This window comes from Rissa tridactyla, chromosome 13 (assembly GCF_028500815.1).
Source record: "Rissa tridactyla isolate bRisTri1 chromosome 13, bRisTri1.patW.cur.20221130, whole genome shotgun sequence".
NCBI classification, from domain to species: domain Eukaryota; kingdom Metazoa; phylum Chordata; class Aves; order Charadriiformes; family Laridae; genus Rissa; species Rissa tridactyla.
This window is the reverse complement of record NC_071478.1, coordinates 10,958,364-10,975,428: the sequence shown is the minus strand read 5'-3', so window position 1 is coordinate 10,975,428 and position 17,065 is coordinate 10,958,364. Positions and strand designations below refer to the sequence as shown.

General features: G+C 40.2%; 1 protein-coding gene across 2 annotated transcripts; it reads right to left on the bottom strand.

Moving 5' to 3' along the window:
* Window positions 1-2,259: 2,259 nt before the first annotated feature.
* Window positions 2,260-17,026, bottom strand: LOC128917177 (solute carrier family 2, facilitated glucose transporter member 11-like). Of its 2 annotated transcripts, XM_054219836.1 has the most exons (15): window positions 16,595-16,696; window positions 15,834-15,932; window positions 14,769-14,953; window positions 13,835-13,900; window positions 12,414-12,472; window positions 12,200-12,301; window positions 9,468-12,001; window positions 7,811-7,909; window positions 7,105-7,265; window positions 6,362-6,486; window positions 4,711-4,840; window positions 4,419-4,567; window positions 3,676-3,811; window positions 2,438-2,548; window positions 2,260-2,361 (listed from the first exon to the last, which is right to left on the bottom strand). In XM_054219836.1, the coding sequence occupies exons 7-14, from the start codon at window positions 9,489-9,491 to the stop codon at window positions 2,494-2,496; spliced, it is 879 nt and encodes a 292-aa protein (XP_054075811.1). In that variant the 5' UTR covers window positions 9,492-12,001; window positions 12,200-12,301; window positions 12,414-12,472; window positions 13,835-13,900; window positions 14,769-14,953; window positions 15,834-15,932; window positions 16,595-16,696; the 3' UTR covers window positions 2,260-2,361; window positions 2,438-2,493. The 2 variants fall into 2 exon arrangements, with proteins under 2 accessions (XP_054075811.1, XP_054075812.1); XM_054219837.1 differs by lacking the exon at window positions 3,676-3,811 and having other exon boundaries at window positions 16,595-17,026.
* Window positions 17,027-17,065: the final 39 nt, after the last annotated feature.

The window sequence follows — 17,065 nt, the reverse complement described above, 5'->3', positions numbered from 1 at the left end:
AGGTTGTTCCAATCACAAAGACGCCCAGCCAGTTCAGAACTGCACTGATCACAAAGGCGGGTGGTCTGCATGAGAGCTTGAAAATTTCAACCCTAATGGAAACTGTGGCACCAGCTGAAAGGAAAGAAGAATAAGAATTATTACTTGCTGATGTGTTTGATTTGAACATTGGATTGAGTGTTACTGTTACACAGTTAGGAAATAGATGCTACTGTCATGGACTGGCATTCAAAAGACTTGAGTATGTGTCTCCGTTTTAGAAAAGAAAATGTTTGTGGTGTCTTACAAACTGCTAGACATCAGTTTATTAAAGTAGTAAACTATTCAAATACATTTATTGGGGAGATTCAAGAATTAAGTAGTTAACATTTGAGAAAGCCTGACATCTTCTCATGAAAGAAGCGGTCTAAGGATGGAATAACAATTAATATTACTAACAAGAATTCCTAGCAGGATACTGCTAGATCACCAATGAGGGGTCTTCCTGGATTCACTTCCTGGGCATTTCAGTTACATTTTGAAGTCACAGGACTTTGACAGCTTTGAGTTAGGAAAATAAGCCTACCCTGCCATACGGAAAGGCAAATATTTTAAAAACGAATAGGCTTAAAAAAAAAAGAAATTAAAGAGAAAAAGTAGTATATGCTAGGAACAGAATTACTCAAACGTAGGTCTTCTGAACTGCTGTCTGTGTGGGATAAGTTGTAATATTATACAACACTGAATTTCAATGAACTCTGGGTTTTCCTTTTTCTTTTTTCTTAGTATTTAAAAAAAATATTTTACCCATCTGCTTTTGCTCTATTTCTGCTGTATTTTTCCAATGAGTGCTTTTTACTGTGTTCCTTTCCTCTTGTTAGCAAAACCCAAACCTGATGGCATTGAAGTTTATGTCCAATGATTGGACCCACAATGTTTAAATGACTACAAGATTAGGTTAAATGAATTTACTTATGCTAAATGTTATGCAATATTATGCAGTATTTTCCTAGCCATATTAATAAGCTCATGTGACTCGACTCCTTTATTTCTTTTGAATGAATACTTACCTGGCCCAACTCCAAAGACAACTGCAAACAAGATAATCAGACAAAGGCTACAGTATGGCATCCAGAAATACCAGTCCTGAGAAAAAAAAAACAACACAAAAATGTAACAAACTTCTGGGTGAAATCTGTTAATCACTGTAGGTGAGAAATGCTGCTTGTTTTCCAACATTATCACCGCAAGAAAAAATATACAGTGTGTGGGAACTGGCAGAGAATTGTGAGTGCTTTTCCCTGTGGACAGAGCAGTGAGGTTTTTGTTAGGTGAGTAGAGAAGCAGGTTTGCTAGTGTAGAGCAGCTGTCAAGCTTGGAAGTCTTCAATTAAAGGAAGTCTGAATAGTACTTTTCCACCCTGTCCTCCTTTCTTATTGACCCCATGGTGCTTCCCCCAACCCTTACAGGTGTGGGAACGCCAAATCATATCTTTCTTCACTTTTGCTAAGTGATACATTCAATAACTGGTACTGAAAAGGAACTTTCCTGGATCTTATTCAAGAAGATATTAGACTCGATACTTTAGGGAAAAAGATTTCTCTCTCCTATGTTTGAGATCCTTCATGAATGAAGCAAAACTGGAAGTCTGCTGCCACCTTGCTTCAAGGTTAATTTTACAGTAGCATTTATAGAGCAGCTTTTGGACAAATACTGGTAACCCAGAAAACTTGCTTGTGAAGAAGATACAGCCATATCACAGTGTTATAGAAGTGACCTGGTCTATACTCTGTGAACAGATATGTGCATTCCCAGCACCTTCTACAGCAAAGTTAAATTTCAAATTAACTGATGCAAAGACTCTGGGGTTTTCTTGTCGCTTGTTAAAAACTGAACGAATAGAAAGGGCCATTTTCCTAGGACTGGCTTTTGATCTATGCTGGACAGTGTTTGGTCCTTGCAGTCTGATGAAATCAGGAATCAGTGCTAGTCTCCAAGTGTTTTATGTATTCCCTGCTGAGCTCATGGGATCATGTTGAAAGGAAGGCAGGAGTACAACAGAGTACTTGCTGAGAGAGGGTTTACTCCTATGCATAGACAAGCTTGGTCTTTAGGATATTCCCCTCTACCTGTCCCAAAGCGTAAGCTGTTAACACAGAAGTTATTTTGGCACTTCTGAGCCTCACTTTCCTTTCTCAGTAGCATGGTCCTGCCTGTGAGCGGAGGTTAGAAATAGAATAGATAATGGAAAGAGATCTGCCATGAGAAGAGTTGCCTTACCTGTAGGGAGAGAGTCACGGTAATACCAGCTAGCAGTGAACCCATGATCCAATAGCCTCCTCTTAAGAGCACTTTCCTGCCCAGTCGCTCAATGATGGAGCTCTAAAGGACAGAAATCACACTGATATCAGAGCCAGAAGAACAAATTGTGACCCATTCCCATTGTAATGTGACTTACACAGACTACAGCAGCTACGAGTTCAGAGAGTCCAACAGAGAGGGTCATGTAGGATATCATTTTTTCATCAAAGCCAGCTGCCTGGAGGACTTCAAAAGTATAAAAATAGATCTGGAAAAAAAACCATTAAACAGTAAGAAAAGAAAATAGCTGATTTCTTACCCATGCCTGTGTGACACTGCCCTAGATAGGAGCTGCTAACCAAGGAACATGCAGCTTAGCTTTGGAGTGAGCTAGAATTCTGCACTCTTTTTGGTAGTATTCACTTTATTGGCAAACAAAAATATTATAAAAAGTAATTAATTAATTCATTCGCTAGATAAAAGATAAAATGCTGGGATAAAAGGATCTCCTGCACTGCAATGTAATTAGATTTGCAGAGAGCACAGATTTAGGTGCTTTCAGAAACAGCCAGGTATTTCATCACTTCTAGAGCCCATCCAAAAACATCATTATAGGATGTATTCTACTTTCTCAAGAAAGAAGAGCATGTGTTATGGAGTCATGAGGGAGTAAAATAAGCATCTTTTTTTTTCAAGTATGCCTGGTACTGTTTGGACATATGCTAAGATGGTGAAGATTCCAGTTTAAGCTGTGTTAGACTCAACTGTGTATTTTCTTTGCAGATGTTCCTGCACCACGATGTTAGAAGTGGAAGAATCATGCAGGCAATTGCAAAACTGTGGCTTCAAAACAATCACAGAAAAGTGCTGCTGTGAGGAAGATGGGGAGAACTGCAGAAGCTGCCAGAACAGCAAGTATGCTCGTTGATTAGCTTTAAAGGTAGAGTGAGCATACTGCCATCCCAACATCTGAGGATGCTAAGAGCCGGGGGGCAAATAGCAGCAGTAACATAAAACTACATTGCAGATTTTGCCAATATAGGGTAGGCTCATTTATAAGAGTGGGTTCTGGGGGCCTTGTAACAGCTTCCAAAAATGGTTGTTAAATAAGCCTAACTACCAAGGAAGGTAACTCCAGCAAGAACCAAGAGCCGGGCAATGGAACGTCACATGAAGAGCCCGGCCAAGCTTTGCAGTCTGTTACTGCTGCCCTGTAGCAGGGCTGGCAGACAGCAAGTTGTGGCCTGAGAAGTCTGAGAAAAATGGAGGGAACTCCTGGGAACCATGATGTCTCCATGATGTCCATAAGTGTTTTGAGACTTTAAGGGGGAAGTACACTCAACTGCATTGATGCCACATAGCTGAACTGTGGCAGTCAGAATAACTATCACATACAGCTGCCAACGGAAAGCTGGTTCTTTCATTAGCTCCAGGACACTCAAGATCTTGGTGTTTTTCATTGTTGCCTTCTCTTTCATGATGTCATCAATCTCTGCTTGGTGATGGCCTTCACCCCAAAGCTGCCTTATGGCTGTGGAGGAGAAGGAGAGTGAGACCTTCCATGTTAATTTGTCTCTTGTTTGTTGCCTAATGAGTTTGTTGAGTAGGTGATGCACGTGCCTAGCAGCACAGCATGCATGGGCTGTAACTGTGGCAGAGATATTCTAAAGTGTGTTCCAGAGCCCTGCTCCCCTCCTGCACAGAGGAATCTGTTCTGACAGAGGGGCTTAGGGGTAAACAGTGAGTCCCTCCCTGCCCATGGGTCCACTTTTCTCCCTTCCTCCTTCTCTCAGGGTATAAGCAGGGTACACAACCAATGACCAGAGGTGAGTGGTGCCTTGTGCAGTGCAGCATTGTCTGCAGTGCAAACAGTCATTTATCATTTATCATCAGACTGACTGCACAAGTGGTGTCAGCTGAATGCAAAAGGTTTTGTAATACAGAACTGTAGAGAGAAGTAGCTTCATGTTCGTTGTGGGGACTACAACAAAAATACACTTAGTAGGTATTCACAGAGTCATTTTAGAAATACGCAAGGAAAAACTTTGTCCTGTTTATTTTTTTCCATATGGGGAGAGTAAACATCACAAAACAATTGAAAGTCAAGTGAGGAGCAGGAACCTGGAGCCCACAGTTACCTTTTTTGCAGCCTTCCTGGTCTCCTTTATGCATGAGGAGATACGGTGGAGACTCAGGGAAGAAGGGCAGAGTGATCAGCTGCACCAGTGCTGGAAGTCCACAGGAGGCCATCAGCATGGGCCAGAGGTACTGGCTCCCCAGTAGCTCCCTGGCAGGAATAAAATGTGTGTGTAGAATAAAAGTTTACTGCATTGGTTTTGAGGAGAGAAAAAAATGGATGGAAAAGCAGAGTAAGAAGCAAAAAGTAGAGGAGACAGAAATTAATCGTGTGGGAAATCAATTGTATTATACCTTTGTCCTGAAATTTGCCCTATGGCTTTTCCCAGTGACCAAAAGAAAGAGGAAGTAGAGTTTGCAAATCCACGTAGCTTCCTAGGGGAAATTTCCCCAACGTATTGATGATGTAGAGGAACACAAAGACCTTGGGGTGAGAAGAGAATTATGGGAGAGAAGAAAGAAGACATTCATAACCATTGACAATAAAATTTCACGTAAATAATTAAGCATTACAGAATATAGCTGCCTCATGCACCAAATTATTGCTCGTACCTCAAACCACACATGAGATTTTTCAGTACTAGATTTTCTAACCCTTTCTTCAAAAGTGTTAGGTTCCTGTCCTCTCTGCACAGTGCAGTTTCCTGATCTTAAGAAATGTACAGTTTTCCCTTTGTGGTGTAGGTGTAGCCTCATCATAGTATCTTTTGTGAGCCTTAGCCTATTTCAAAGGACAGAGAGTATGCAAGTGCTGAATAACTAAACACTCTGTAGAAATATTTAGTTTGCTTGTAGTTAACTGACATAATCTCAACCTTTTCTGACACGATGCTATAGAATAGCTGTATGGTAGATCCATAGCAGATTAAAATATACAGGGCTATACTCAATGTTGATTTGTACATGATTTGAGAGGAGACACAAGTATTTCTTTTCCACCATCCAGCAATTATTTTGATGACTACAGGAAGAGTTGTTGTTTCCAGCTGTTAGTGAAGTACAGACATGCTGAAAACTAGTCCAGGAATAAGAGCTTTTTCCTGATATGCTGATTACAGCTCCTTTTATCTGTTTTGAAATCAACGTGTTCTTCTCCTGGTTTTATGTGATGGCAAAGCAATGGAGATATGCAATCTCTTTAATAAAAATAAAGTCTTTGCATGAGGCATGATACAGGTTCTAGATCACAGCAGGGCCCCTGTGGGTGAATAATTCTCAAAATACAACTGTAGTTCTTCAATACAAATGTATGTCAGAGAAGAAATGTACAAAATCTGGTTATTTGAAAAACAGATATTAATTTCTAATTAAACAAGTTAAAATCGGCATCCCTGTGAATATCCAAAATGAACAGAAAGGAAACTTTTTGTGTAGGAGACAAATACAAGACATACTGATACTATCACAGGATGTTTTTGCTGCATGTGATCTACCTGGCAGGAGTGAATTTGCTTGGTTATGCCCAGCTCTTTTTACTAACCCCAAGGACTTCCTGCTTTGAAGCAGGTTGAATACCTGCTTCATCTAAAACATTCCTGAAATATGTTGAGAGTCAAAATTAAATGGTCATGGCCTTGAACAGCCTGGTTCTCTGGAATCTTAAGAGAATACCAGCTTTAAACTATATACCATATGATTTTCAGTACTGTTAACCAAAACTAAGATATTATTATACATATTTTTCGATCAGAATAAGAACCTTGTCTCATATTGTATCAAAACATTCCAGGTCTGAATATTTATGCTCTTGGCAAAGCTGAATTTCCTTTGCTATCAGTGAAATTAGTAGTAATTATGCACTTTATTGCTGGGTGTTATAGAAGATCTTCTGACAAGGGATCACTGACTTTAATATTTTATTTTCTTAGTGAAGCTTTATTATTTACTTCGAATAGTGATGTAAAATTCTGGTAGAGCCTGCTGATCTCTGGGAGAAATCACTTACCTGCACTTATTCCACACATGAAGCGTCCAATTAGAATCATCTCAAAGGACCGGGCTATTTTACTGCATCCCATGATGGATGCTGCCACTATCATGAGCAGATTGTTGCACAAGAGACATTTCTTTCTGTAAGTGCAAGAAAGTAAAAAGAATTTTTGTAAATCAGAAGGGAGATGGCACAAGCTCCTAGCATGTAGGATGTTTTGGGTGAAATTGTCTTGCTAGTTTTGTGAAATTATACATATATGGTCCGGGAGAAAATAAACCCTTCCACACTATTAGCACTGGATACTCTGGACTCATGGTGTGCCTTGGCACACAGCTAGTCCTGGGAGTTTGGGAACGCTTCTGGGTTTTGAAGGAGAAAAAAGTCTTAAAGCGTTTCTGCATTTGAAAATCTGTTATGAAACACATTAATGTAACACTTAGATCATCTCAATGCTGCTATATTTTGAGTAGCACCTCCAAGAAACCCATTTGGTCTTCAGCCGGGGGGCTGCCTTTCCTCTGTGCCAAGACTAACCCAACCTGAGTAATGGTGTCTGGTGTGACAGGCCGGCAGCACAGTTGATTACTGCGTGCCACAGGACAAGGGCAAGAAGCAGCAAAATCTTTTGACACCACTGCTAAGCTGGCTGTATTACAGCCATGATTAAGCCTAAAAGTCTGTCTCACTTTCAAAACCTCAACTGGCATTTCCTTAAGCTAAAATTCAATTGTCAAACTGTCTTTAAACATACTTACTTGCCATACTTGACAGTTAGGTATCTACTTCCTGAAGAACCCAAGAGACCTCCTATACCGAAGATGGACACTGTGATAGACCATAGGAACAAGAGGTTATCCTGATGGATGGGGTAACCATATCGCTCCAGCCAAGTTTCATTAATGAATGCCTTAACATGCTGAGACAGAAAAAAGAATTTTCATTAACAATAACTGTGACTCCAGTGCATGTATTTTATTATATTTATAACATAATTTTGTTGCTTCAGCTAAAGTCACTGTTTCTTATAAACTCTAAAAGTGTGCATTAGCTAATAGATATAGTGTAATAGAGTATGGTGTGTTCGTTTTGCCATTAAAAGGAGTTCATTCTTTGTTTTTTTGTCCTTGAAATCTGAGGAAATGAGGCACGGACTTGTAGTGAAGAATAGTGTCAAATGAGACCACTGAAGTAGGCACATGTGCTCTAGGTTTATAGGCCACCCCAGTCAGTCTGCATCTTCTGAGAAACAGTTCTATAAACAACAACTTGCAGTCCCTCTTTTCTTCTGTTTTCAACACTTTGACATGTTCTGCTTTATGTGATAGCATAGTAATGGGAAAGAATCGTGAGAGAAGAATACTGTGATTAAAGCCTTGCTGACTGCCAGAGAAGAGCATCCTCAAACAGGAATATAGACTCAGTGCTGCTGTTAACCAGTGTGCCACATGTGTCTTTGCCTACCTGAGACATGTAGGTGATTGTAGAAATTTGAAAGCCAATTTGGAATGTTCCACCAATCCCCAGGACAGTGATCATTTGAAAGAGCCCCTGGTACTGTACCTGCAGAGGTAAACCAAAATCTTCTTATGCTTGTAGCCACATCAGGCCATTCTTTAAATGGGTGTCTCATTCTCCAGAAACATCTCGTTTGCTCAAGGGATTTGCAATTAGGCATATTCCCTCTGCTTGCCCTGGTGTGAATTGTACATCCTCGTGTGATTTGCCTACATCCACTCAAGAAAATGCAGCCTTTAGCTATGGAAACCACTACATTTCCCTTTGCTCCTCGATAATTAGTCAACAGAGTAGTAATCTGAAGATAATTTCACAATCCAGGGCTAATACATGGGAGAGTGGTTTTGAGGAGGGAGGTCTTACTTTTCTCTCTGCTATTGGGGCAGTGGCCAGGCTATCTGCAGCTCAGACTTATGCCCACAGTAGTGAACAGGCCCTCTGTGCCCACACCAGTCCTGTCTTATCTGAGAGTGCAGCTGCTGTGCTAGCTACCCTTCAGACCCTTGAAGAGTGGGCAGTGATCCCTCAACTCAAGTTTTGTGGCAAAGACTCCTGAAATTGCCCACAACAGCTAAAATTTAAAAAAAGAAGTCTGAAATGGGCAAAAAACCCCCCTGATATTTCTTGTAGCATGTTTTTCTGCTCTGGCTTCTGTCAGTGTGGCAGCCCTTGGAAATCCATGGTTTTTTGCCTAGGTGGAGGGGAGGGAACAGCAAGGTAAAGTCTTGGGGCAGAATTTCCCTTCTGCGTTGGTTCTGCTCAAGCTGTGCTGTAGGAGGAAAGTGTCTTTTCTAGGTCTTATTGCCACCAGCAGTTCTGGACTCTTTCCCTTCCTGCCTGTCTCGAGCAGCATGATCATCTTAATCTCTTGGAAGCTTTGAGAACAGGCATCCCACTTTGATTTTTTTCTAGTTGAACATGTGTCTGAAAATACACAACCAGCACAGCACTTAGGTTTACACTACCACAGCCTTTGCAGCAGGACATAGTGAATATGCTGTGAATGAATGAAAAACTGACAGCCTTTCAGAGGTGCCCTACCATATTCCTCTTTCCTGGACAAGAGGTTAAGTGTGGCCAGAGGAGCTGGGAGCTCTTTCTCAAAGAGACATGGTTCTAATTGGAGATGCCTCACTGATGTGTGAGGGTTCAAGACTCAGCCATAGCCAGGATATAAATGCTGCAGGCTCCCACAAACATCCCTATCAAGGTGCCACAGCTGCCAACATCTAGTCCCGTTCCCTGCTTTTCAAAACCTCTGCCTATCATCTCTTGCACTAAATAATTAGTGATATACCTAACAAAACTCTTTTTTCAGCAGGTAAGCAAAGCAAATTATGTTTGAGGGCAAGCAAATATTTTCCAGTAAATGAAAACATTTAAGAAACATTAACATATTGATAAAAATATGACAAAGATGGATGGCAGAGCATATAAAATGCAAACTTCTGTAATATCTCAAAATGGTGGGCAGAACCACTTCTGAGATGCTTCTAGTGAATAGGAGCCTTGTTGTTTTAACTGAGATACTGATATTGTTTTCTTTGAAACACTAGTAGCATACAAAAATGTCACAGATGTAAATACTCCACCAAGTACTTACCAGGTCTGATAGGAAGCCGGTCATCTCTGGCTAGGGGCTGGTTGTCTGGTGTGTGATGTGTCTTTGTCATCACAGGCTTCTGTGTCTCTGTCTCCTGCCTGCTGGTACGGCAGTGAGCATTTGGCTTCAGGGACTAGAGTTAAATTTTTACTATTTCGTCTTCATTCACTTATATTTACTTCTACTGGCCAAAGTTAACACTGCCGGATTAAATATTTCAGGACATAATTGCATTTAGTCCAGTCCGCAAGGGGAGAGTTTCAAAGCAGAGGATGTTTACACTTTGGGGGTAGTGAGGGCTTTGGAAAGGGAAAGGAGAGCAGTTCAGGCAAAAAAATCTAAACAGTTTTCTAGGAACAGTAAAATACTTTACTTCTATGATACAGACTGAGGAGTATCTCTGCTGTAATCTGCACAAAGCAAAAAAGCAGCTGGTATGATATTTAGATACTGTTATTTATTAATGAGTAAAGTATGTGGTCTTCTGTTTCAGATTTATTGGTATAGTAAATATTGTTTATTAGATGAAAAACAGGCAAATTCTGAAGCACGCAGCCCTTTGTTGGTTTTGAAGTAGAAGTAGCAAATTTCAAAGTCTAATTCAGCTGTTCTGGTTTTATCTATCAGTTAGACTGTACTGAGGAAGGGTATTTCTTGTCTGGTGGTTATGTGGATGTCTGTCAACCAAGTGTGGTAAAAAGGCAGTAGGAGATACTGTGCCCTGGCTTTTGGAATAGAGCACCTGGTCCTGAAGGCTCTGCTTGAAACAGCCAGTACCCGTAAGACCCACTTGCTTGTGAGAGTAACCAAAGTTGGTAAATATTCCCTAATGAGTTAGGATGGGACAACTGGGATCTTAATCTCTCAGGTTTCAGCTTTGAGTGTTACAGACACAGAACAACTCCAAAATCAGTGTTGCAGCCATTGAAAAGTCACTTTGGTTTCCAGAGGCTCCTCTCTTGTGAAGAGAAGCCTGAACTGTACCTCTACATGGCTTCTGCTAGAGACAGCACTTGGAAGAAAGAGGTTTGCCTGGGACTCTCGTGTAATTCCTACTTTCAAAGACTTTTGCTTGCTCTTACTCATGCCAAGGGACTTTCCCCCACCTCAAGGCGGGGGCAGATGGGGCAATGAGGTTGTACTGAAGCCCTCAGTAAATGCCCAAGCTCACCCTTGGGACTTGTACTTTCAGTTCACAAAACACAGAATTATTTACAGAGGGGTTTATTGCAAATACTGTGAGTCTAAAGAAATGACAAAAAAATGCATGTTAATAATAAAACCTTGGATACTTGTGTAATTCCAACTATTGCCTATATAACTGCATAGCAAATACTGTTTATTCTGGCTTGCAATAGCACTTAGAATGATTTGGCATTTTTTTAAGTATTTTCTCTTGAACACCAACAATTGTTAACATTTTGATTGTACAAAAATGCAAGTTGCATAGCTATTGACTATTTATTGTTTTAAAATGTTGTTTCCTTTTTATTACATAATTTTTCTCAAATTGTATCAAAGTGTGCGTGGGGGACACTATGTCACAAGGATTCCTACGCTCCTTGAAAATAATTACTGAGGATCTCAAAGAGCAGCAAATTCCACCAACTCAGTGAAACTTCTCCTACATTTTGGGGGATTTCTAGTACTGTTTCATCTTATCAGCAATTTTAGAATTTTATCCTAGGAGTTTACCTCTTGTTTTTTTGTTAGGTCAATAGAATTGACCATTTCTATTATAAATTTCACCTATATTCTAGAAAAAGCTCTGTTATGCTATGGAAGTTGTGCATGGTTTCATGTTTAAGGAATTATTACAGAGTTAAGGAGAACTTTTAATTTGTTCTATACAGAGCTGTAAGAAATGGTGCTGTGAAATGGACAAACACTGGAACTCACTTTCATGACTTGGCTCATATAAATGTCTCTAAAGAGCTCAAGGCTGGGCTTGGTTCTAAGCCAGCTTGTTTGACACTGTATTGCTATAATCCAAAACTCAAAATGAAATTCTGAATAGCAAAATCACAGAGACTAGAGCTAAAGAAGACATTTAAGCAAAAAGATTTCCTAAGTGAAATCTCTAAGTTTAGCATAGCATGTAGTTTATTTTATGATGACTTATTGATTACTGACTGCTCTCAGGTTTTTAAGGTGATATGAGAGTGACTTTCATTCATGAAAATTCCTCTTGTGTCTATGAAGGAATATTCATATCTTTTCCAATAATGGAAAATAAATAAGTTGCCTTTGTTTTGTTTTGCTTTGCAGTCTGCAAGCATCAAGGTCCTTTATGACCTTACTTAATGTATGGTCCTTCTGCTGACCAGCTAGAAACTCATGTAGGTAACATGTTTCTCAGGAGAAGTATTTCCTGTAAAGGAATGAGATCTCTTCCTAAAATGTAAAGCACCAAATTCTTCAGTTATTTCCATAATCAAGTTCCCCTTTGTCTCTGGAAGGAAGAGGTAGGTGAAGATGCCTGAGCTGATGAGGATCCCAGTAAAGATAAGGAAGCAGAAGGAGATGAGGTTTTCCTGGAAATAAACCAGAGAAAGATTTTTTATTTTTTTTTGCTTCTCCTTTTACAGCACTTTGAACATGATGACAATGAAGGCAAAGTTTCACTTTACAGCTGTCTACACGCAGTTTGTTTTGTCGCTGTGACATTAAACGCACCAGTCTTTAGGTGTGAAAGAGCAATGGGAATAAAGTAGTTAAAAGTTTCTTCTTACCTGAAGGGAGAGAGTAACTGTGAGGACAGGCAGTGCCAAGGCCATGAAAGCATAGCCCTTGCACAGCAGTGTCTTCCTGCCAAACTGCTCAGTGGTAAAGTTCTGGAAGGGCAGAAAAAACACTCACTAAAGCCTGAGTAACACACTGATGCAGTGCATCTTACACACAGCAGAGTGGGAAGGAATACACAGACTGACTGCTAGTGATACATACAGAATAAGGCCTTCTTCAAACCCAGCTGTCTACGGCACCTCAGAAGCGCACAGATAGACCTAGAAAACAGAACATAAGAAAAAACTTGGATTGGAAACAATGGATTGCATGTGTGGTATCACCTGTAATGTCAGGACTGGTAAGCAAGCAAATGGGGTACGTTTCTCTCAGTGACCTGTCCTTTTTGCTGATTGTTGGGAAAATACTTCTTTTCAAGAATGAATTAGAATTAGAAAGTGTATTTTTAAAAGCTTTTCCACATGCTTTTAACAGAAAGAAACTGATATCATTTTAGTTTCAGTCCTGGTCAGCATCTGATGCAAGTCAGCTGTGGTCCGGAAAAACAAGAGATCCACCTATCATCATCATTTAGTGTTGGACATACAGAAGTGAAAATAGAGGTGTTAATAATGGGTGAATTTCCTGAGGAAGATGAGGGAATTGACATGAAGCTTGTCACTACTGATACAGCTGTTCTAGCCCCACTATGTCCAGGCTGGCCCCAGAAAAGAGACAAGAATATGGGATGAGAAGGCTCTAGGAGGCAGCAGCTCGAAGAGGCTGTGCTCTGTCTTCCAGCCAGTTTTATTAGCAATCCTGACAACAACAGCAACAGCTACTGAAGCCAAAATATTTACAGAACATAACCTTCTTTGAACAGAAGCATAACCCTGACACACTAACGGTGCTACCACTGCTTGTATTCAGTTCTGTTGGATGCCAGCTGCAGCCTTACAGCAGAGATTTTGGCCCTGATGCATGGGTCTGTACTGAAATAAGTAAGGCTGGATGGCATATAAATTTCCAACTTCTTCTTGAAGGCATCAGTCACAGCAATGACACTGAAACAGTAGTACAAAGATGAGAAACCTAAGAGAAAAAAGCCTAGCTTACTTGTTTTATCTCTCCTTTTGAGTAAAAGATGGGCAGGGTGAGTAGTCAAAATAATTTGAGATGTTCCTTGAAGTATGAGACAGAGGCCTTGTCACAGGGTTGAAGCAACATGCAAACATTAATATTGGCAGGTTAATCATATACTATCTGGTTTATCAGTAACAGCAAGAAATGCGGCAATAGTAAGCATCTGGGAGAACAGGCCTCCTGAGGTTTGGCACATTGTGTTTGTGCAGCCTGGGAGGATGAGTGCTTGAGATGGAAAGATTCCTTAAGCCATGAAGTAGTGAAGGTGCCCAGAAAGACTACTGGTGAAGGTCTGACTTCTTGCAAGAGACACAGGAGTTAAATCTGAGTGAGCCTGACTGGGCTTCGTAAGTGAGGGACAGAGGGATCCAAGGCTCATGCGTTTAAACCTGGTATGGTGCTGTGTGAGAGGGATGAACAGTCCCTCTGCAATGTGCCAGCTCTGCTTCTGCTGAGACTGGTTTCTGCCAAAGGACCAGCAAAGACAAAGTGACACTGACCAAGATAACAACAGAGAATTCTCTCTTCTGTATGTACAGAAGGCTTTGGACTTCTGAAAAGAAGATCTGAAAAAGAGAAAGAGGAGAGTAAAATCAGAGAAGGAAATGACAAGTGAAAGTAGAAGCTACCACATCAGAATACACTATTGATCTGGTACAATGCCAATAGTGAACACTGATCCTAACTTGTATTTTTTCATATGTCTATATCTAGTTAGCTACTCTGTGGCTTTAATGTCTCTTCGGTGCAGTTCAGAAGTACTATCACTTGCAATTACACCACATTGTGAAATCAGTGCAAACTGGGAAAAGAACAGCATGGGAGAAAATAAATATTATATTTGTGTTCCCTTTGGTCTCACACTGTTCTTATTTTTAAACAGGGAACTCAGGCATTAGGAATACCCCGTTACAACATTGTTAGGGAAGGTGCACGTTGTATAGAAGCTCAGCCACAGAGGGATGGGGGAAGAGGGTATGGTGGCCAAAAAAAGCATAAAATTTCATCCTGGATACGTGCAGCACCTTGTTAGTCTTTTTGGAATCAATGAGGTATGGGGGCACAGGAGCCGTTGTGGGCAGGTTAACATACACAAACCAGTCTGTCCTCCAGCATTATTGCACAATAAATGTCCATAATTTAAAACTTCTCTTCTTAAATAACAATGTGCATTTATATAGCACTTTCCCAGCTCAATAGTGAATGACAGTATTCCAAATAAAGAGTAGTAGATGAATGGGCAAATACATCCAAAGCCGGTAGCCAATTGCCACTGGCTATCAGGAGCCAGGTGAAGGCCAGGAGTAAATCTCACGACTGCTTGATTCTCACCCAAATACAACTTTTTTATAGTGCCTGGAAGCTTAAACTGCAGAATTTTCTTATGGACACATAAGAGTTGCTTTAGTGCACAAAGAGGGGAATATACCCAACTGCATTAATGCCAGAGAATTGCAGAGTTATGATCCCAATAATGGAAATGCACAGCTGCCAGTGCAGAGTCTGGTCTTCCATCACTTCCAGCACACTCTGAATTTTGACATTTCTCATCGCTGCCTTTTGGTCTTGCAGATTGTCAGCTTCTGCCTGGTACTCTCCCTCACCCAGTTTCTTCATAGCTGGGCAGAACAAAGAGGAAAGCTTGATACAACTGCACTATTCATGAATCATAGTATTTGTACATGCAGACTTATTTAGATTATTAATTAGTTATTCCCCTAAGGTTTCAGACATCATGATTATTAACAAGCATGGAATGAGAACATTAGTGAGATATGTTTATATCCTGTGTCCACAGTCCTGCAGAAGATAAAGTCCTATCTCAGAGCTGTTAGTGTATAAAACTTAATTAACACAGTTATCAAAACATCGATACGTTCTTAGATCTTTCACTTTCCCTGTCTGACTTCATAGTTCTTATTACAGCACCTTGGCAGTGCTGTCCTTGAACCTGAACAGAGAAACTATGGTCACAATCACCGGCAGCTCTTTGCACACATAATGTAGCATATTTGGTCATTAAAGGGTTTTGTGCTTGTGTGCATGTGTGTTTTCATGTAGAATTGCAAAGGCATGCTGTATCTGGACAGATTTGTTGGAAAGAATTTGTAGTAAATTGATGAGATAATTTATGCAGTTTGCTGACAAGATGAGATAGCTCCCAGTAGGCTCTCTGCTATTTCAGTTATGTGGTTGTGGTAGCCAAATTAACTCATTTAAAATTACCTTACATGAGATCTTTTGAAAATTTTGATTGCCCATGTTAACATCTGTTAAATGGAGAGACTGATGTGCTTGTTACCTGGGCATGCCCACTCAAAGGCAGCTATAGTCTAGCTCTTAATTCTTTTCTTCTGCAGAGAAGAGGGGGGTGGTAAGAGCTGGGAATGGAAAGTCAATGGAAACACTTTGCAGCTTATTTTGGAAAGCATCCTTTCCATTTTGATCCCACTACCAATGACTTCTGAAGATGCTGTATCTGCTTAAAGCTTTTCTTACCATGGCTGAGTAGCTGATCATAGAGCTTTGAAAGCCAGTCGTGAGGGATCCACCAATTCCCAACACAAAGAGCATCACAAACAACCACTGGTACGGAATCTGCAAGGAATAGTACAAGCTCATCACAAAAGAAACTGGTGATATCATAGTCCCCACATTTCTAGGATATCGTCTTGTTTTATGATGCTTAAATAATCTCAGCAGAACATGCAAAGCATCAGTGCAAAAAAGATCAGCCAAATAAAGGTTCTGGATTACCAGGGGTTTTACTCTTCTTCACTTTAATTGATTAACAAATCCATAAAACCTTTATTTTCAAATGCACAATTTCATATCGCTATCAGGCTACTAGCTAGGAAAGCTTAATAGTGTCACGGTTGTACATGGGAAAGTGTGGGAGCAGGTGAAAACAGTGTGGAAATGCCTCACCATTTAAGTACTAGAGGACTTTTTAACCTTTTTTAAGAAATCAGTTTCTCTTCTCAGCTAGAACTTCCTTCAATGTTTCTGTGATGATTTAGTCCAGAAAGTTCATTCTGTGTCTTTTGTTTTTTTTTTATTTTAAATGCTAGCTCTAATTTTTACAGTAACAAAATTAGAACGATTATCTGAAGAGCATCCACAGTCCACTCTATTATTTTGCAAATAGTTTGGTACATATGTATTGTATTTTCTTCAGGAATAGTAATTGCAACAGATAACCTCTCAGTTCTTCCGACAGCTTCATATTAACAGCCGATGCTGGCAGCTGTAGTACTCACCACTTCTGAAAGGAATCTTTCCATCTTTTATCAAAAGGGTGGCTGATCCCAGGCAGACAGAACTCTGTTAGACTGAGGAAGTGCTTTCTGTCATGCCTTTTCTGCACCTTCTGCTTAAGTAATCATCTGACTCTGAGGCTGAGGTTAATGTTTACTTCATATGATTTCTGTTGACTGATGTTTTTTGCAGCAATTGGACAGCACTTAAAGCAGATGGATTAAGTATTTCAATGACTCAACAGGAGATGTCCCTATGAATGGGAACATTTTGTAGCATGAGTGCTCCCTGTTTTGATACAGGGAGTGAAACCAGATCAAATATAAAATCTAACACAGGTTTCAGTTGCTGGAACACACACTGGTGCTTTAATATCAGAGCTTATTCTGTGTCTATTAAGTAGCAAGCACATTATTTGAATTTTTTAAATAGAAAACTCCATGAAACTCAAAACTGATTCAGTGCTCCAGCAA